This window comes from Alnus glutinosa, chromosome 4, assembly GCF_958979055.1.
Source record: "Alnus glutinosa chromosome 4, dhAlnGlut1.1, whole genome shotgun sequence".
NCBI lineage: Eukaryota > Viridiplantae > Streptophyta > Magnoliopsida > Fagales > Betulaceae > Alnus > Alnus glutinosa.
This window is the reverse complement of record NC_084889.1, coordinates 34,542,628-34,562,958: the sequence shown is the minus strand read 5'-3', so window position 1 is coordinate 34,562,958 and position 20,331 is coordinate 34,542,628. Positions and strand designations below refer to the sequence as shown.

Sequence of the window (20,331 nt, the reverse complement as noted above, 5' to 3'; positions counted from 1 at the left end):
AAATCAAATTTAAACCAAATTAATACAAATACGATAAAATAAAATTACAAATACAATAATATCTTAACCACTCACCTGAGTCACCGGCCTCCTAAGCATCAAATTCTTGCATCAGTTGCGTGCGTTAGTGCGTTAGAGACTGAGAGTTAAGATTAAGATTCTAACTTCTAAGAACAAAGTTTGATTTGAAAAGGATTTTGAAAGAGATCGAGCAATCAACGGGTCAGTTTGATTTTTTTTTCTTTGGTTTTATTGGCAATCAACAGCTTCAGGCTTCATTTCATACAATGAGGAAGAAAGTGATATGATCATTATTATTTGGTCTTGACTCGTGTTAGAGTTCAATAAGGGGAGTTATATATTCCAGTTTAAGATTAAGTTAAATTCTTAATAAAGTCCTAGTCTAAAATTAATAGAGTCCATCTTAATCCTAGTGGGTCAGTTAGATAGTTTAAGAATTATATTTTTATTAATAATTATCTTTGTAATCGATCAGTATTGCCCCTCTATTTAAAGAGAATTGTTAATGAATAAGATATAAGTTGATTATTGTTATGTGAAATACAGTTTACTGTGTTTTTTGGGAGATTAAACTTTCTCGAATTAGCCATTAGAGGTCACGGTTCCCTCGAACGAGCCAATCTATCATTTTCCTATGTTTTGTGATCAGTTAGTTCGCATCAATTGGTATCAAAGCTAGGTTGATTGTTTTCTACATCAATCTCCGATCTACACCATCACCATGTCTTTCTAATTTTTCTGGAATGAAGAGGAACAAGAGAAGATAGAAAATATGCGATCAAAATTTCTCGTGTGGAATGAAAAAGTCAATAAAAAGATTGAGGAGCATATGAGAAAACTTGAAAGTTTTTCACCATCATGCCCCTCTCCAGCAAGCCAATCATTGCCCATAACGCCTACCCCCCGGCTGCCACCATCACAAAAAAGAGGAAGAAAAGAGCTGTTGAATGAACAAAGATCCATACAAGTCAACATTCAACCAAACCACTGTCGACCAGCCGTAGATCCGCCCACTCCAGCTGCAGATTCAGACGTCACTAGAGCCAACAACGTCGGCAAGACTGCAAGGGTCCATATTGCAACAATCTCCTCAGCCTGTGTTGCCAACAAATCAAAAAACCACGCCGAAAGCCCTAAAACTCTTACGAGGCCGCACCTCTTACTAATCCATTCTTATGTTCTTGCTTTTTCTATTTTTCAAGCAAATATATTTGGGGTAGAAAGAGAAGAAGAAGATGTTCTGTCTTCTTGCTTGGCTTCAGAAGGAAACGGAAAAAGAAAAAATAGTTTGTTGAAGACATTGGGTCACGTGACTTCAAACAAAGCAACCAAGATAAACATGAAGTGAAGTGCCACCAAAAAGATTTATTTATTTACTTTGTCAAATATCTTATACTTAGTTATCATATTTGGCATTTATCTTTAGAAGTTGTATAATTTTTCCTTGGGGACAAGGAAATTATTAGGGGAATGGTATGATATGATCATTATTATTTGGTCTTGACTCGTGTTAGAGTTCAATAAGGGGAGTTATATCTTCTAGTTTAAGATTGAGTCAAGTTCTTAATAGAGTTCTAGTCTATAATTAATAGAGTCTATCTTAATCCTAGTGGGTCAGCTAGATAGTTTAAGAGATCTATTTTGATTAATAATTATCTTTGTAACCAATCAGTATTGCTCGTCTATTTAAAGGGGATTACTAATGAATAAGATATAAGTTGATTACTGTTATGTGAAATACAGTTAATGTGTTTTTTGGAAGATCATGCTTTTTCGAATTAGCCATTGGAGGTCATAGTTCCCTTGAACGAGCCAATCTATCATTTTCATGTGCTTTGTGATAAGTTGGTTCGCATCAGAAAGGCAAAATTCGTTTAGTGAGGAATGACCGAATGAGGAAGAAATGCAGAAAGCGAGTCTAAGAGTACTCACATTGGATTGTCTATTTTTACCTTTAGGCTAAAATAAATAACAAAAAACCTAAAAAAACCCACTCCATTAGATTATTTAAATAAAAGCTAGAATAAATTTCTCATCCATTTATGAATAGTGCAACTCTACATTGTTCACAGATGCATTCATTTTTAATTGTTTCTTTCGGCTTTTCTTCTTTCTCCCGTTAGCGTCTGTGTCTCTCTCTCTCTGCAACGCTCTCTCCCGCGATTTCATCTCCAAATTCCCCAACGCCCTCGCCGCCCTCGACCAGAAACCCGACGTCGACGTCGTCGTCCTCTCCGGCGTCGGCGCCCACTTTTGCGCCTGTATCGATCTCACAACCCTGGGCTCGATCTCCGACAAGTCACTCTCCATAAGCGATCGAGACCGCGCCGAAGAGAAATTCAGGCAAGAGATCAAGTTCCTACAGGATGTGGTCACCTCGATTGAGCGGCCCCGGAAGCCGGTGATCGCCGCTATAATCGGGTATGGTCACGCTATGGAGCTGGCTTTGACGGGTCAGAGGTTCTCGGGTTCGGAGGCCAAAGACTTGGGCCTGTTTTCAAATTTGTCAGAGAATGGGATTTTTAGCTACTGTGGTTCAAAAGATAGTTGGTTTGGTTTTCAATTTCATTGGGTGGGTCTGATTTTTGGGGTTTGGTGGTTCTGTGTGGTTGTTCAACGATGTTGGGGTTTTGATTTTCTGGAAATCGAAGGTGGAGGAGTTGTTGATTTTGATTGTTGGAAATTTCCGGTGGGTGACTTTTCTGGATTGGCCGAATGACCAAAATTGGGAGGAAAGATGGGGTGGTTTTAAGTGTGAGGTTTTGATTTTTGGGTGAGTGTGATCGAAATTTTAGAGGAATTTATAAGGTTATTCGGTTGGTTTCAATGGCAGAATATGGGTGCTTTGGGGTGATTCAATATGTTGATTCTACAAGTTTTTCTTTGTGTGTTTTGGTGACCGAAAGATGTGAGAGAACCTCACTATGGAATTTCTGTGTTTTTCGTGTAGTATGGGAAGTTGTTCAATTTTCTGAAAAAGTTGGTGCGAACTTGCCAATAAAATATATATATATATATAGTTAATGATAGATAATCAGATGGAAGATGCCTTTTAAAACTCATTAGCTAAACTAGATAAAGTAGATTTTGATAAGCTATTTTAGATTGAAATTTAGATAATCCGCTGTGAATACTCTAAGTTGGCAAGCCGCAAGTTCCATCTGGTTCTGGTTAGTGGATTCAAAAAATCGAGATTTGAAAAAATCGTTGGATCAAATCTAGTGAGAGTGAGCACACGATTAGTTTACACACCATGTATTTTCTCGGGGTAGTTAAACCGGATAGTTGGTTACAGTTGTTACCAACGGCTTAGATTAATCTCGCAATCAACTGTTCAAATTCACCAACAGAAGATCGCACGACCCAAAAAATTAAGAAAATTTGACCTTTTTTTTTTTAGCAACACCTGACGTGCGTGCTACGTGCTTAGTAGATCGTGCGTACCTCAGTCAGTAGTCAGCGATAGACTATGATTGGCATCATTGACGTGCCGCGTGCGTCGGTTTCTCAAAAATCAAAAGGCACAAAACCCGGGGCGGGAATTCAAGAAAGTGGGAAACCACGCATGACTGTTGAGGTCCTTGAGGATTCTAAATTTCGAGGGTCTAAGGCATTTTTAAAACTCGATCAGATCCCGAATCAGCAATTTTAACATCAACGGCCAGAATCATGCCACAATAAGTTACATGCAAAATAACAAGTACGATTGTCAAACTACTTTCTTTCTTTTTTTTTTCGCTTTCCCCCACACTCTTCTTATTCTTCTTCTTTTTCTTCTCATTTTATTGCCGTTAACACTTCTCAAAATACACTCTTAATGTTAGTTTTTTTGGATGAATTCTTAATGTTAGTTTTCATATTATGTATGATTTTTTTCTTCAGAGTTCAAAAAAGACAGCCATGGGGATGGGGTTCTCTATTTTGGACCCAATTGATTCTTTAAGCTCCATCAAAGGGGCTAGGACTTGTAAGGGCTATATTAAGGGAAATGAGAAATGGCAAGTTGAAAGGGAGATGAATAGTACTGAATATTAGAGAAGGGCTCTTATAGAGGCCCGATCTCTCAAAATAGAAACAATTACAGTCAATTTTCCAGTCTGCCTTCTACCTTCTACCTTCCTTTCTCATCTCTTAAATAAGCAATTCAGTTAGAATATATTCTAAACGAATTCCAGCTTTTTCCCTCTCTTTTGAACAACTAACTAATACTTGAAATGCAGAAATAAAAGATGCGCCTAGAAGCATCTTGATATGTTATACCAACAGATCGTTACAGGGCTATAACAGTAAAATAACATAACTGAGGAATTCTTCTAGAAGATGGAATATATCCAATCTGCTACCCGAACCCATCTCTCCTTCTTAGCCTATTATCCCATGATGCAATACAACTGATCCACCAAGGAAGCCCATAACAAGGCCTCCCCCATCAGCGCACTTTGCCCACAATGTGCGGAAACTGATTTTGCAAGGCCCACAAAAGTTCCCATGTATCGTTGTCCACGGAGGATCGAGTCCAACAAACAAGAACCTCGGTAGCGGCACGTCCACAGCATTTCAGCAAACAACGCTCAAGGATCAGGCGATCAGCTCTGGTTCAGGCTTGAAGTCGTCATGGCGGTCAATTGGAGGCAGGGTGGACAGCGGAGAGGTTGACTGGCCCAGCTTCTTCTTCAACGCGGAGAGAGTAAAAACTGAATGCAAGCGGGACTTTGGAGGAAGATCCAATTTATACGCCACTGTGCCGATCTTGCTCAAGATCTGAAAAGGCCCGAAAAATCAAGGAGAGAGCTTCAGATATTTCCGGACGGCAATGGAGTTCTTTTGGTAAGGCTGGAGACGCAGGTAAACCCAATCTCCGCGTTGAATTGACAGTCTATTCTGTGTTTATCCGCATAAGTCTTCATGCGGTTTTGAGCCTTGTGAAGGTGCTCCTTGAGTAAAGTGAGCACCACCGTGCAATCCCTCAACTGGTTATCCACAGCTCGATTTGCTGTTGTACCCAGACCATAAGAGAGAAGGGTTGGTGGAGCATAACCATAAACAGCCTGAAACGGAGTTAGCTCGTTGGAGGAATGATGGCTGGTGTTGTACCACCACTCTGCCAAGGGTAGCCAGGCATTCCACGTCTTAGATTTGGCCCCCGCGTAGTAGCGAAGGTATGTCTCTAGGCATTTATTCAGGGCTTCTGTTTGGCCATCTGATTGTGGGTGGTAGGCAAAGCTGAAGGCCAATGTAATACCCTGAAGGAGAAAAAGCTCGTGCTAAAACGAGTTGATGAAAGCCGGGTCCCTATTCGAAACGATGGTGGATGGCATCCTATGGAGTTTGAAGATATTAGCCAAAAATAGGTGTGCAACCGTAGAGGCCGAGTAAGGGTGAGCAAAAGGGAGAAAATGGTCATATTTGGTCAAATGGTCCACGACGACCAGTATGATGGAAAACCCCTAAGAAAAAGGAAGGCCCTCAATGAAATCAAGGGAGATATCCGCCCAAACCTGTGAGGGGATAGGTAAGGGTTGGAATAACCCGGCTGGCATGACTGTTTCATGTTTATTTTCTTGGCACTCCCGGCATTCGCAAACGAATGTTTTGATGTCAGTCCTCATACCCTTCCAAAAGAAGTTTGCCTTGGCTCGATGAAAGGTTCTATGGTATCTTGATTGGCCAGCTACAGGATTGGAGTGGATGAACTCCAAAAGTTGTTGGAAGGTAGAGCCCTTTATCAACCAAATGCGACCCTTGTAAAGGAGCAACCCTTGCTGGAGGGAGAATCCCTTAGGACTGGCAACATCGGTTTGCAAAGCATTCAAGAGGTCCAACGCCTGTTGATTAGACTGATAAGAAGACTTCAGGTCAGTCACCCAAGTCGGGGTAGGAAAGGAAATCAAGAAAATAGAAATGTCAGCCTGGTCTGACCGAGACTCAGCTTGGCGAGAGAGAGCGTCTGCCACTTTGTTGTCTCGTTCCTTTTTAAATTCAATGACGGAATCGTATCCCAAGAGCTTAGAAAGCCAGAATTGCTGGGCCACTATGCCGACTTTTTACTCTAAGAGGAATTTGAAAGCTCAATGGTCAATACGGACCACGAACGAATGCCCAAGCAAATAGGGCCGCCATTTATGAACCGCTGTGACTAAAGAGAGTAGCTCATTTTCATAGGTGGAGAGGAGGAGTTCCTGGCCCTTTAAAGCCTTACTGAGAAAGGCAATCAGCAACTTTTCTTGCATCAAAACCGCGTCCAACCCGGTACCGCTTGCATCACATTCGATGATGAAAGGTTGCGTAAAATCAGGAAGGCGGAGAATAGGAGGTGAGGTAATTGCTTGTTTGAGAGCCTCAAAGGCTTGTGTAGCTGCTGGGGTCCAGAGAAATGCTTGATTCTTTAAAAGGGCTATTAAAGGAGCCGCGATAAGACCATAATTGCGGATGAGTTTTCGGTAATACCCGGTTAAGCCCAAAAATACCCATAAGGATTTGACAGAACGGGGAGGAGTACAAGTCACATAGCTTCCAATTTCGACGGGTCTGCCCGGACACCCTGCTGAGAAACCAAATGGCCAATGTACTTAATTTCAGTTTTAGCAAACTGACATTTTGAGAGCTTGGCAAAAAGGTTGTGCTGCATCAAAACTTGAAGCACCTCCCGCAAGTGTAGCAAATGTTCATCCAAGGAATGACTATACACAGGGATATCGTCGAAGAAGACGAGGACAAACCATTTGAGAAAAGGTTTGAAAATATCGTTCATAAGCCCTTGAAATGTGGCGAGAGCATTGGTGAGACCAAAGGGCATGACGAGGAACTCATAATGTCCCTTGTGTGTGCGGAAGGTCGTCTTAGGGATGTCCCCAGTATGCATCTGGATTTTGTGGTAACCGGAGCGCAAGTCCAATTTGGTAAAAATCATAGCACCATGGAGCTCATCGAGCGACTCATCGATGACCGGAATCAAGAACTTGTCCTTGATAGTAGCATGGTTAAGAGCCCGGTAATCAACACATAATCGCCAACTACCATCTGGCTTTCGAACTAGAAGGACTAGGGCAGAAAACGGGCTCTGGCTTAGGTGTATGACGCCTGAGAGTAACATCTCCTGAATGAGCTTTTCTATTTCAGATTTTTGGAAATAAGGATAGCGGTAAGATCTGGCATTGATTGGTTGAAGGCTGGTTAAGGGAATTTTGTTGTTCTAAGGTCGTGGAGGGGGTAGGCTTGTGGGCTCAGCAAAGGTTGCATTAAAGGTGGTGAGAAGGGATTGAATGGCAGGTGGGTATTGTGGGTTAGCTTTAGTGTCACCAGAGATAATTTTCAATAAAAACCCTTTATTGGCAAGAGAATAGGGTTTAAGTAAGTGACATCTGTCTTCCAGGGACAGATCCTTAGGCCCTAAACCTTTCAACAAGGTTGGAGACCCCCTGTAGGTATACCGCATTGTCATCAGGGAGAAATCCCGGAGAATCGGGCCAAGGGTCTGTAACCACTAGACCCCAAGAACCATGTCACACACCCATAAGGAGATGAGATAGAATTCAACAATAATAGGATGGCCCTGGGATTTGAGGGCTACGGCTGTGACCTTCCCACAACACGGAATGGCATCTCCATTTGCAATCTTCACCTTTAGCAAGGGAGTGGAAACCATAAGGAGATGGACTTTGGTTAAAAGCGCTAGATCTAGGAAGTTATGGGTGCTTCCTGAATCAATGAGGATGCTCACCCTCTGAGACTGCAAAACCCCTATGATCCTCATGGATTTCGAACCGGAAGAACTAGAAATTGCATTGAGGGAAATTTAGGGTTCTTTGCATTTAACGACATCAAACTCAGGAACAGGCTCGACCCCGTCAGTGGAGTCATAGTAGACATCCTCAACAGTGTCATCCGGGGGAAGCTCTAACCCGAACATGAGGTAAAGCCTATGAGACTTGCACTTATGGCCTGACAGCCATTTCTCATCACAATAATAACAGAGGCCTTTTTTCACGCTTTTCCTTCATCTAGGCTGGGGAAATACAAAGAATAGGAACGTCCGAAGTAGTCTTGGCTGGTAAGGCCTGCTGGCCAGTAGACTGGGACACTGGAGGAACCGACAAGGTGCTGGTTTGCCCATAAGCCTGTTGGCGCCCAAAGGAGAAAGACGTCGAAGACGCACGGACTGACAGTCGGGACGTCAGAAGGTACTCTTCTTGCAGCTTTGCAAGATCGAAGGCTGCAACACAAGTTAGACGGATTTAAAATCCGCATGGGCAAGCAAATGTCATCCTTCAAGCAGCTGAGAAAACAGCAGAGTCTTTTTTCTCAGAGTTACCCCGCAGGCGGTTTGAGAGAGCCTCAAACTGGGTTGTGTAATTAGTCATAGTGGAAGACTGTCGGAGCTGCATCAAGGCCTCCATCAAATCATCATAAATTGGCCCATATCTGGTGAGCAGCGCCTAGAGAAAGGCATCCCAAGTGGGAAACTGGCCAGATTCCTTTGCGTCTTGTAACCAAATGAGTGCCTCCCCTTCCATGTGCAAGAAGGCCATTCTGATACGTTGATAAAGAGGGGTCTGATAATACTCAAAGAACCGGTTTGCCTTGTAAGACCAGTTGGTTGGATTATCGCCATCGAACTGTGAAAAGTCAAGACGGAAGGGTCGAGTCTGGAATCAGCGATCCCGATGATGCTCGGGATAATCATCCTCAAAACAGAGCTAGCGGTCATCATGGACGTTCCAACCATTGTGACCCATTGGGCTATGGTTGTCCCGAGTAAGACGGTGGTCTTCACGCCCATCCGGCCCATCACGACCTTCTCATGCATGGATTCTATGGTCATCACGTCCTGGAACAAAGGGAAGGTGATAAAGGGGAGGTTCCTCAAGGGGAGGGCGCTCCGGAGGTGGCCTGGACTGACTGGCCATAAACATACGAAACATTTCAGTGAGCTCAGTTAACTGCTGCTGGACCGCAACATTGGTGGATTCTTGTTGGGCGATATGGTCATGGCAAGTTTTCAATGAGTCAGTGAGGTGGGCAAGACGGGTACCGTCGGCCATGAGAAGAGAAAAAAAAATTGTGGAAAGGAATGAGAAAGCAGAAGCAATGGGTGAGAAAGAATGGCTCTGGATACAACTTGTAAGGGCTATATTAAGGGAAATGAGAAATGGCAAATTGAAAGGGAGATGAATTGTACTGAATATTAGAGAAGGGCTCTTGGAGAGGCCCGATCTCTCAAAATGGAAACAATTACAGTCAATTTTTCAGTCTGCCTTCTACCTTCCTTTCTCCTTGTTAGTATTTTATGTTGGCTACATTTTGGATGACAAAAACACTTTATGTAACGATTGCTTTTTAACAGGCTTATCGGTTCGTTTCAGAGTCTTCATGTTATATGGACAGTGTTCGTTTCAAGCCATGTGACTGGTCACAAAGTTCTAGAAGATGTCCATGAAGACTCCATGCATTTTTCAAGTCAGATCAACCAGTTCCTGTGCAACCGTCTAGATAGGCCTTTAAAGGCGTCCGGACACCCCTTAGTGTCTAGAAGCTTCAGCGTTGAAGACGTTCGGACGTCAAAGCAACATCGTCCAGACGTCAAAGCAACATCGTCCGGACGCTAGGTCAAGCTTCTCTGATTTCTACACGAAGTTTGATTTCAGTCGACACTATTTGGGAAGTTTCGTCAAGACGTCCAGACGACGTGGCAACCCATCCGAATGCTACCCAGTGTTCCAGAATATTCTGGGTTTCCTTTACAGACGCAGAAAGGAGTGACAGTGAAGACCGTCCGGACACTCGGCCAAGCCGTCCGGACGTGGTCCTATTATGGGAAGAATCACGCTATTATGGAAAGGCAGTCGTAGAAGACCATCCGGACGATGCTAACTTTCATCCAGACGCTCCACAATCAGAGTCTGATTTTGAGCAGAATTAGGTTTTCTGTAAGCCTATATATAGAGAGCTCTAGGCTTGTTATTTGTAAGAATTCAGTATAGAATTATATAGTACTTAGAGAGGGTGTTTAGGGAGAATTGAAGATCCGCTAGCTCTCTAGCCGTTGCCGGTGTGTGCTACCTTGTTCGTGTGAAATCTATCTTAGGGGTCGGCCCTAAGGTAAAGGATTCCATCAAAGACCCCTTCAAGAATGAGACTTGGTTGGAAAGCGTTCACGATGGGATTCGTGTTATAGTTAAAGGTATGACTACTGCAATAGGTTTTGTGAGTACGAGTGCTTTGTAACTTGTTTTGTCTTTGGATAGTGGATTTCCTGGGTTTGGCTACCCCGGAGTGGTTTTTCTCTTTATAGAGTTTCCACTTCATCAACAAATATCTTGTCTCTTTTATTTTCCACATTTAAGATATTTTATTGCACACGAACACACACTTGGTTGTTTAGAAGTCATTATTTATTTTCAATTGGTATCAGAGCTTGGTACACTCTGTTTAAGATTTATTTCTTGAGTGTGATCTTTTTTACTTCTATTTTTTTATAATGTCTCAATATCTTCATTGCATTCCTGTCTTTGATGGCACGAATTATGGGTATTGGAAAGCTCATATGTATTTCTTTTTAAAATCTATTGATGTTTGGCAAATTGTAGAAACTGGTTGGATTAAACCAGAGGCTACAACTGCCGAACTATCTGTTGCTCAAAATAGTGCACGACTTTCCAATGATAAAGCCCTCCATGCTCTATGTCAAGCACTTTCTCCATCTGAATTCACAAGAATTTCGAATTGTGAATCCGCTAAAGAAGCATGGCAAATCTTAGAAACAACATATGAGGGCACCAAACTTGTTAAATCTGTCAAGCTCCAGATGTTGATTTCTAAATTTGAAGAAATTAAGATGTTAGAGAATGAGACATTCAGTGAGTTTTACACTAGGATCAACGACTTGAGAAACTCGATGGTGAGTTTCGGGAAGAAGATCTCTGATGCAAAACTTATCGAAAAGATTCTAAGGTCTTTGCCAGAGCATTTCAGGATTAAAGTGATTTTCATTGAAGAAAGCAAGGACTTAGATTCTATGAAGATTGAAAAGTTGGTGGAATCTTTTCAAACTTACGAGTATTCCCTACCCCCAGTCAAGAAAGTAAAGGGGATGGCCTTCAAAGCAGCTAAAAGCAAAGTCTCATCAGATAAAGACTTAGACAATGAAGAAGAGTTAGCCATGATCGCCAACATGATCAATAAATTGATGAAGACTGATAAATTCATTAAAGGACTGAGGGAAACTCCCAGTAAAGCCGAGCTAGAAGAAGATCCTAGAGGTCAAAGATGTTGTGAGTGCTTCAACTTTGGGCACATGAAAATTGAATGTGCAAATCTTAAGCAGGCTAAGGGGAAGGCCTACATGCAACTCTCAGCGATGAGTCTGAGAAAGAAGAAGAATCTCCTGAGAATTTTCTAGCCTGTGTGGCTCCACATGAAGACCAGGACAATCTTCACTACTTTGAGCATGGTGACGAAGAACTAAAAGAAGAATATTGTATCTTGTACATCGAACTCTTGAAGCTGAGAGAGTCCAATCAGAAGAAGATGATAAAGCTGAACACGATGAAGACAGAAAGACACACATTACTTCAGAAGATCACAGACTTGGAAGATAAACTGATGGATGCACAGTTACAGTTGGAGAAGTTCTCAGACAACAAGATAGCTCAGATGCTGACAGGTCAAAAGTGCTCATATGATAAAATTGGTCTCGAGTATATAGCTACTGATTCCTCCAATATTGCTTCTACTTCCAGAACTGTGTTTGTGAAATCCTCAGGTTCAGAGCCTCAAAATGACAAAGGTAAGGCTATTATGGTTTCTTGTGAGAATGATAATACTACACCTGCAAAATCTGAGCATTCTACATAGAGAAGCCTACCTATATGTCATTAGTGTGGGATGGTGGGACATATTAGACCAAATTGTGGTCAGTTAAAATTCCCAAGAACTTGGAATAAGAAGAATGCTCATAAGAAGGAAAAAGATGTTGAAAAACATTCCAAGACAAAATATGTTCCTCCATATAGGAGACAACTCTCTCAAAAGTTTGTCCCTATTGTCATCACTGCGGGTTAAGCAGTCACATCCGACCCAAGTGCCCATAAGTACTTGTTCAGAGGTCTAAAGTGAAGAAGGAGTTGCCAAAGAAAGATTTTGTTGGCACTAGACCTCCTAGGAAGCATCAGGCTTAGAGGAAATTATCAAGGTATGCTCCACCAGTGCACAAAACTCCCATATGTCACCAATGTGGAGTTCATAGTCATGGTAGACCCAGGGGTCCTCAGCTTCAGAAGGACCCACCTATAAAGTTTGGACCTTATACAAGATATCCCACTCCAAGGCATCAGCGACAACAACAGAGGTTTGTTCTTGTAAAACAGGCTTGGTTGCCAAATAAGAACAAATCTTAGCATCATAAGGAAAAGCCGCAGATGCCTAAAAAGGATCCATCCTATGAAGAATTGCCCATTGCTAGCAGCTTTATGCGGAGTTTGATCATATATATGGAACTGCAACCAAAGGATGGAGGACAGGATAGGCACACTCACTTCCCTAGGGGGAGCAGACCCACCTAGTAGGTGAGGTCACACATGCCTAGGATTGTGGTTCTTAAATCCTAGTGCGTGACAGGTACACTTGCATTGCATTTTTTTATTGTCATATATAGTACATGCTTTGCATATTTGTTATGGAACCATTTTTTTATCCCTATATAGTTTCTCTTGTTGTCTTGAGAAATATCTGCAGGTATTTCATAGGGATGACCGACAAAGCACGTCGGGCAACTGCTTTTTGTCTTGGTATAGGTAAACCTTTCTCCCTGAGGTCAGGATTGCCCTTACCCTACATGCTTGGACTAATTTTTTTTTTTTCCATTTATGCATGCTGGTTTTTTTTTTTTTTTTTTTTTTTTTTTTTTTTTTTTTTAAGGATTAGATGCAAGGTTTCTTCTAAAGTTTTTCAGGTATTTCATGTATGTTTATCTGTTTTAACAGTTATGTGTGCTTTGATAGAATATGTCTACATATAATTAAGTTTCTAAGACTGATATGTGCTAAGCTTTCCTGCTGTATCTTTACTAGATAGTTGTTTTTCTCATGCGATGAAAATGTGTACTATCCAAGGCTCCCCTAAGGTACCTTTTTTTTTTTTTTTTTTTTTATCTTTTATTTTTTGCTTCTGAAAATTCTTTTTAAAGATATTTTTATGTGTTAAGATGGTCAAATTGACCAACTCGCTAGTTGAACCTAACCCCAAAAATTTTAGCTCCTCTCTAAGTTGCAGCACCTAAAAGAAATAAGCAGTTATACTTCTAAATGATATATGAATAAATTCACTGATGTAAAGACCTAGAGAAATTAATAGGAATTTAGCATTTAATAAACTGTATTTATTAAATAATGGAACTAATAATTATATTTTAGGTGATAGTATTTATATTAACAAAATTAAATAAGTTTAAAATAAAATAGTAAAATTATAATAGTTATAATAATGAGTCGTAGAGTAACAAATAATTAATTGGGTGCATAGAATGTAATTAAATTAAATGTGTGGTCAAATATAAATTGATAAATGATAGAAATAAAATTAAATGGGGTCCTGCTATAATTAATAATAGATGGAGGCTTTAAATAAAAGGAAATCCTAACTTGCCACATGTCACCACCGGGTTGATCAAGAGAAGATTACATTATCCTCTCTCAACCAATCACAATGTGACACATGGCCACCTTATCCATTCTTTTACTTTTTTTTCCTATACGGTTATACCCCCATCTCTCTCTCACGCCTCTTACTTACTTTCTTTAATTCTTTTATTCTCTTCTCTTTCCCCCTCTCCCAATCCCTTCTCTTCTTCTTTCTTCTTCTTTTTCTCTTTTCTTCTCCCTTCCCCCCTCACTGTCACGCTCCAGCCGACCCCCTTTCCATTTCTCCCTTCTCTTCCTCCCTTCGTCTTTCTTCCCCTCTTCCTCTCACTGTCACACACACACAGCCCCTTCTTTCTCCCTTCTCTCCCTCCTCTTTCACGTATAGCCCCTCCCCGTTCAGCCGGATCTCTTCTCCCTCTCATTTCTGTCGTACGCCCGGCCAGCACCCCTTCCCCTCTCCCGTTTCTCCCTTCTAGTCTCTTCTACCCAACGAACCAGAAATGGAGATCGGGACCGAGATTATGAGAAGCTGAAACACCTGAATCATGAGAGAGAGAGATCGAGTTGCAGAAGAAGAAGAAGAAGAAGAAGAAGAAGAAGAAGAAGAAGAACAACAACAACAACAACAACAACAACAACAACAAAAGGAAAACATAAGGCCCTATTTCCCTAGCTTTTGGGTTTGATTCTTGTTGAGATTTTTGGGGTAAAACTGATTAGGTCTTCGGTGGGTCGACGGAGGTAGAATTTCTCTTTTCCCTGTTTTTTTTTTATTATTATTTTGTTGAATTTTTCATCCAAATTTCTATTAAGAACCTGAATGGGTATTGTTGAAAATTTTGGATTTCTTCTTGTTTAGATTATTCTGGAAATTGGTTTGGGTCCTTGTAGCATCCGGTTGGGTTTGATTTTTGTAAGATGTTGTTGAATGGTTTCCCCTTCCTGGTTGTTGTAGGTTTGTAGCTTTTGATATGGGTGTTTTCTCGATGGCTTTGGATTTGGATCGGTGGTGTGTGTATGTGTAATTGGGTGTTGATGGTTTTAGTTGTTGATAAGGATTCGGCCGATCATGGGTATTTGGAGTTTTATTATTTGTAGTTGTTTAGTGTTATAGCATTAGTTGGATTTCTTGCTAATTTTAGGGTTGTCAGATTTCTTGTAAATTCTTGGAATTAGGTGGGTCTTGAAAGCTTGGTAGAAACCCTTGTTATACCCGATTGTGTGATGATCTCCTTTGTATCGGATGTATGGACCGATTTGGGTTGTTTCGCTATTGATTTTCTTGGTGTTGTTTTGGTAGTGAATAGTTGTGGTGATAACCGAAAGTGGGCATGGATTCCTTAGGTTTTGAAGCTTAGTTTAATTCCCCTATTTTGATGTTTAATCGGTTATAGGAAGATGTGATTTTAGTTGCGATTTTAGGTCCCGATTGGGACTTTGATGTGGATTTTCTGTTTTAATGATATGGGAGTTAGTTTTGGGTTTTTTTTTATGTTGATGATGTCTTGGCCCCTTGGTTGAAGTTGATTTTGGGATCCTTTTATGTGCTAGCCGTATGGAGCGAGAGATTTTGAAGGGTGTAGTTTTCTGTGGTGTTTAATGTTGTGGTTAATTTATTGGTGTTTTGGGTTGGATTGTGGTTTCTTTTGAGTCTTGGCGATTAGGGAACTTGGGGTTTTATTTGGTGGAAGCTATGATTAATTGAAATTCTGGTTTGGAGTAATTATGGATATTGATGTTAAATGGTAGAATTTGTTTAGATTGGTTGATGTTGTTTGGAAACGGTTGGGTGTTAGCCAATTGTGAGTATTGGAACTTCAACGATTATTTTTCCTTGAGTTTGAAGTTAGGTTCTTGAGTTATGGTGATTTCTTGTGGATGATGTCTTGGCCTTGCTTGTTGTTTTGTTAGGTAAGGTTTTGGGGTTGTAGAATTCTAAGTTGCGGGCTTCCTTGGAGTGTTTCTTTAGAAACCGTTTGGGTTGACTACTTGCATTTACGGTTCTTTGAATTCCTAAAGGGTTGTTGATGGGCTAAATTGGAATGTTGGATGGTTTTCTAAGTGGTGTTTGGAAATTATGTTAATGGATAAGGGTGCCAATATTAAGGTAGAAAGCAAATAAAATATAGGGTTTATAGTTCAATCTATTTAGGATCCATAGCCTATTAAATCGTTTAAAGTCCTATAGCCTAGATAACGTAGAGGGTTAGTAATTAATAAAGAGCAAGTGTTAAGCAATAGGCTCTATGAGTTAATTATCGGAATGTCTACCTAATTAGAAATAAATTATGGAAAATATAAATATTAAAAGTACTCTAGTGCATTATTGAATTTGACTTGAGCATTATAAGCATTTGACATATATATATATATATATGTATACATATATGGATCAAGTGTACTTAGTTAGCTTAAGTGGATAAACAAACTATAAGGCTTAATAGTTAACACTGATAAGGAGATAACTAAGTGACTAATTCACCTATCTATGTACACAAAGTACTCGAGTGTATCATCGGATTTGGTTTAAGCTTGTTAAGTGAGGCATGTGTAAATGTATAAATGTATATATATATATACACATGCATGTATATGGGTTAAATATATGTTGTTAACTTAGTAAATTAGTAACAAGTCACTAATAAATTAATAATGATAATGTGACTTAATAATAGTAAGTAGACAAATAAAATAGTAAATGTGTCTTAAAGATGATTAGATGAATAAAATATGAACCAAGGCCTAAACGTCAACCTAATAATAGCTTAAGGTACCTAGCTAGCCTTAGAAGCGGGTAATGCGACGTGTGAGCACGCGAGTAGCTTATGTGTCATAGAGTATAGAGTTTCATAGCGTTGTCTAACGTTATGAGTATTTGCAGGGTCGTGTCATAATTGGAGACTTCAATGGGTTCTTCAATGTAGAGTTGGGGTCGTGAGTCCAATGCAGCCAGGTGATATTTTACTCACTGAGAAACTATTATTTTTATATATTATAGAATTGCAAAATATATATGTTTTATAAATATGAACCAACTGTATGTTGAATATATTTGTTTTGCTTAGTTTGAGTACTTTAGAGTATGTTCAAATATATCAAGGATAGTTTCAGAATATAGTACAGTGTGTTGCATGTTTTGGATGAAATATTAAAATGTTTAGAAAAGTTTGATTTATCAACATGATACAGTAAGACAGTATTTACTAGTCAAGCAAAGAGCATAGAGCATGTAATATAGAGCATAAAGCATATAGTAACCCAGCAGTAACCCAACAACAGCCCAGTAACAGCTCAGTTCAGCAGTTTAACAGCAGCACAGTAGCATGCATAGCATATATAGCATGATTTAAATTATGTAATGTTTTCATGATATAAAATATTGTAGTTTCTATGCTAGACGTATTAGTATGTTTAAGAGTTTTAATGGCAAAAGAGCTTATGTATACTGTTATCGTCTAGTTGCATGATTTTAGAACGTTGAGCTTGGAGGTACAAGAGTATTGTCATGGTTCGGTATGAGTAATACAGTGTCCTAGGAGTAGGTAGATGGATTGTCGTGGCACATCTGTAAGAAATGCTTGGATATCAGAGTCTTACTCTAGTAACCGCATGGACAACTATGTGCCTTGACCTGAAGTTGTAATGCCCTAGGATTCGATGTTAACCATATTTGGGAAATGATAGTAAGCTCGTACTATGGAGCAAGATGGCATGTTTTAAGCTTGGTGTACTTTGATGTGATGCTATTGGTTGGGATATCAAAGTGACTTGGGAGTAGGTAGATGGATTGTCGTGGCACATCAGTAAGAAGTGTTTTGATCTCAGAGTCTTACTCTAGTAACCGCATGGACAACTATGTGCCTTGACATGAAGTTGTAATGCCCTGAGGCACGGTGCTATCACAGTTAATAACGTTAGATCTCTGTGAATTTGAGCTACCAACATAAAAGTATTATTGTAGGTGGGTGTATACGTGATTGCTTCCAAGCCAATGGAACTCCTACGTATGGATTCAACTACATAGTATGTTTTAAATGTTTTTCTGATAGTCGGTGTTTGTTATATCAACTATGGGGTTTTCAAACAAAATTTTATAAATTAGTAGCTGTTATAGTGTACGCGAGACTAAAAAAAAAAGTTGGTTCTTTGCGAAAACTCAGTTAGTTTAATATCATTGAGGTCTCGGTATATTGTACTGAGGCGATGAACTCATCATTTCACCTATACGGATGTGGCAAACCCCCACAACCGTATAGATGATGTTCTTCTGGCTGCAGGTACTCCGGTCGTAGTGATGGAGTTATAGATATGCACGTGGGATATTATGACCGAAGCTCGCCGCGACAGTCGTAATTGCAGGACCATGGGCGTCCTCTATTTTATAAGTTTCGTTGATGGCTTGTGACACCTGTGTCACTTATTATTGTAAAAAGTCATTTCTGTCATGTATTTATATTGAGGAAAGACTTAAACACATAGATGTTAAATGGCTCTTCTTGTTATTAATTTATGATAGATGTTTAAGATGTGATTTCCGCTATTAGGTTTATGTTTTCCACTGCATGGTAGTTAGATGTTGTACTCTGATTTACCAGGTACATATTATGGGGTATGTACCGTATGTTGGCTTTGCGATACATCGTCGTGCCACTGTAAGGATCCATTTGTATTTTAAGAGATTAATGTTTAAGCAAATGATTTGTATAAAAAATAAATAAATAAAAATATATATATAAAAAAAAAAAAAAAAAAAAGGTCGTCACACACTGCTTATGTGCTTATTCAACTATATGATGCAAGTAAAAATTCAAAATAGTTCTGCTTCTTAAGGGGAGAGTATCAGATGAGGGTGACTAGGCCCTAGTAAGTAAGGTTTGATTTTTGACTGATATAACTATGAATTTCTCTCTTATTTAGAAAATTCAGTTGCTTTAAATCATATCAGTGAATATCATACTTTATTGAGAAAGTCTTCACACACACACGGGCATTGCATGAGTTAAGTTAACTATTGAAATATCAATACCTGCGAGAAATTCCTGCTCATTGATTTCTTACTCTTTTCTATATATTTGTGTATTTTTGACCAGTTATCTGACTGTATTCATAGGTTTAGATACATGTGTGTGTTGAATTCTTGTTGAAGACCTAACCTTGTTCTATTCTCATGTTTTTGTTTTGGCTTTTGGTTATGGCTTTTCTCTTATACTCTGTTTACCCTTTGTCCTTTTGTGACAAAAAGAGAGTTTTTTTTTTTTTGGATCGGGAATTTATTTCCAAACCGATCAAGTGTTTTTTGTCCCAGAATGACCAAAGGGGGAGTTTGTTAGTATTTTATGTTGGTTACATTCTAGATGACAAAAACACTTTATGTAACGGTTGCTTTTTAACAGGCATATCGGTTCATTTCAGAGTCTTCATGTTATATGGACGGTGTTTGTTTCAAGCCGTGTGACTAGTCACAACGTTCTAGAAGATGTCCATGAAGACTCCATGCATTTTCCAAGTCAGATCAATCAGTTCCTGTGCAACCATCCGGACAGGCCTTTGAAGGAGTTCGAACGCCCCTCAATGTCTAGAAGCTTCAGCTTTGAAGACGTCCGGACGTCAAATCAACACCGTCTAAACCCTAGGTTAAGGTTCTTCGACTTCTACACGGAGTTGGATTTTAGCCGACACTATTTGGGAAGTTTCTACAAGACGTCCGGACGACGTAGCAACCCGTCCGGACGCTACCTAGCGTTCTAGAATATTCTGGGTTTCCTTTACGGATGGGGAAATGAGTGACAGTGAAGACCGTCCGGACGCTCGGCCAAGCCGTCCGAACGTGGTCCTATTATGGGAAGAATTGCGTTATTCTGGAAAGGCAGTCGCAGAAGACCGTCCGGACGAGGCTAACTTCCGTCTGAACCCTCCACAGCCAGAGTCTGATTTTGAGCAGAATTAGGTTTTTTGTAAGCCTATATAGAGAGGGCTCTAAGCTTGTTATTTGTAAGAATTTAGTATAAAATTCTATAGTGTTTAGAGAGAATTGAAGATCTGCTAGCTCTCTAGCCCCTGCCGGTGTGTGCTACCTTGTTCGTGTGAAGTCTATCGTAGGGGCCGACCCTAAGGTAAATGATTCCATCAAAGACCCCCTCAAGTAGGAGACTTGGTTGGGAAGTGTTCACAATGTGTTACGTGTTATGGTTAAAGGTATGACTACCAGGGACGGAGCCAGGGAATATTTTGAGCAGGGGCCAAAGCATTTTGTGCATTTTTAAAAAAAAAAAAAAAAAAATCAATTATTGTATTGAGCTTTCCCATTATCTATAAATAAATTTACATGCTTACATTGAAGTCTTTAAAAAAGTAAGAAAAAATATTTGTAAGTCAGAAATTAACAAATTCACATAAAAAATAATAGAATATAATAGCTTTCGCGTGTCAAATTCTCAAATTAATTGTTTAGACTAATAAACTATAAAAACTAATATTCTCAATATTTAATAACCATAATATTCAAATTACAAAACCATTTATATTAGGAATTGAGCTTAGAAAACTAACCTCAAAAAGTGTGACTTGTCTTGAGTGGTTTTATAATGCTTCTGTATTGTGAAGTAATTATTGTTCTGTACTGTAAAAATTAAATTACATCAATAATTTTTAAAATTAAAATTTTATAATACTA

General features: G+C 39.7%; 1 protein-coding gene and 1 long non-coding RNA gene across 3 annotated transcripts; both read left to right on the top strand.

The window, feature by feature from the left end:
* Window positions 1-793: 793 nt before the first annotated feature.
* On the top strand, window positions 794-2,898 carry LOC133866362 (uncharacterized). The gene is made up of 2 exons (XM_062302871.1): window positions 794-1,307; window positions 2,094-2,898. The coding sequence occupies exons 1-2, from the start codon at window positions 794-796 to the stop codon at window positions 2,738-2,740; spliced, it is 1,161 nt and encodes a 386-aa protein (XP_062158855.1). The 3' UTR covers window positions 2,741-2,898.
* Window positions 2,899-14,282: 11,384 nt separating this feature from the next.
* On the top strand, window positions 14,283-19,913 carry LOC133867006 (uncharacterized). 2 transcript variants are annotated; one of them, XR_009899968.1, is made up of 3 exons: window positions 14,283-14,399; window positions 16,540-16,611; window positions 19,052-19,913. It is a non-coding gene; the product is annotated as an uncharacterized LOC133867006 (long non-coding RNA). The 2 variants fall into 2 exon arrangements; XR_009899969.1 differs by lacking the exon at window positions 19,052-19,913 and adding an exon at window positions 17,915-18,310.
* The last annotated feature ends 418 nt before the right edge of the window (window positions 19,914-20,331 follow it).

What these genes read in the sequence shown, in the direction of transcription:
- LOC133866362 (XM_062302871.1), top strand. Translation starts at nt 794, where the DNA reads ATGCGATCAAAATTTCTCGTGTGGAATGAAAAAGTCAATAAAAAGATT. An exon ending in AAACGGAAAAAGAAAAAATA is followed by an intron (nt 1,308 to 2,093) that starts GTTTGTTGAAGA and finishes CATTGTTCACAG; the next exon opens with ATGCATTCATTTTTAATTGT.